Raw genomic sequence first — 812 nt, forward strand, 5'->3', positions numbered from 1 at the left:
TCTAATACTGTACTAATTCCATACTTACTTTAACTTGCAGGCCATTGATATTTAGTGAGCGGATGAAACGCTTAAATCCATCGGTCTCATTCGTTGCGACAGTCACTATCAGCAGATCTACAAAGAATATTTCCAATTAGATAGGCTTCATATAAGATTAGAAAATATCATATAACCACATAAAGAATAACATGAAGCAACTTAAAAAACAATAAAGAAATTGAGTTCTCAGTTCAAGTTCAGTGCATAGTGCACAATTATACCAATCAGCCAGTATTAATGATGGGGAATCATTTTCACATTTTAGTTTCTTATTAAAGAACGCAGAACATTCTTTCAATATTTTCTTGATGATTGATGAATCAATATCAACAGTTTCAATTCCATTAACAGATCTATGTTTTTCAACGCATTTTCAGGCTTTAAATACTGACTACCTACAGTATATATCTAGTGCAGTTTATTTTGTAATTAGCAGTGAATATACTAAGTCTTTATGGGATTCCTTAAATCTGAACTATCTTTTTGGTTATTAATTATTCTGGGTAGAATTCTTGGTACGTCAATATAATAAGTGGTAATTATCCACAACAGGACCATGCAAACAGGAAGTATAGTAATAGCTATAAAGATCACATATACTGACAGTACTAGACATATAAAATAACATGTTCAAAGGAATGGTAAGACCACCATTGCAAAGTCTACATATACAATGCATGTACAAATCATGTCCAGTAATGCCATGGTCCACACCTTATGCTATGGCAATAAAAACAACATTTTAAATAGAAAAAAATATAAACAAATAA

The 812-nt window shown here is 31.0% G+C and overlaps 1 protein-coding gene across 1 annotated transcript in view; it reads right to left on the reverse strand.

Annotated features, from left to right (window-relative positions):
• Positions 1-812, reverse strand: part of LOC119581816 (procollagen-lysine,2-oxoglutarate 5-dioxygenase 1-like) — a 123,695-nt gene that overhangs the window by 120,911 nt on the left and 1,972 nt on the right. Inside the window, exon 2 of the mRNA XM_037929947.1 lies at positions 29-117. Within this exon, the coding sequence (XP_037785875.1) occupies positions 29-117 (89 nt within the window). The remainder of the gene's footprint in view (positions 1-28; positions 118-812) is intronic.

The sequence above is a fragment of the Penaeus monodon genome, chromosome 15 (genome assembly GCF_015228065.2).
Source record: "Penaeus monodon isolate SGIC_2016 chromosome 15, NSTDA_Pmon_1, whole genome shotgun sequence".
NCBI classification, from domain to species: Eukaryota; Metazoa; Arthropoda; class Malacostraca; order Decapoda; family Penaeidae; genus Penaeus; species Penaeus monodon.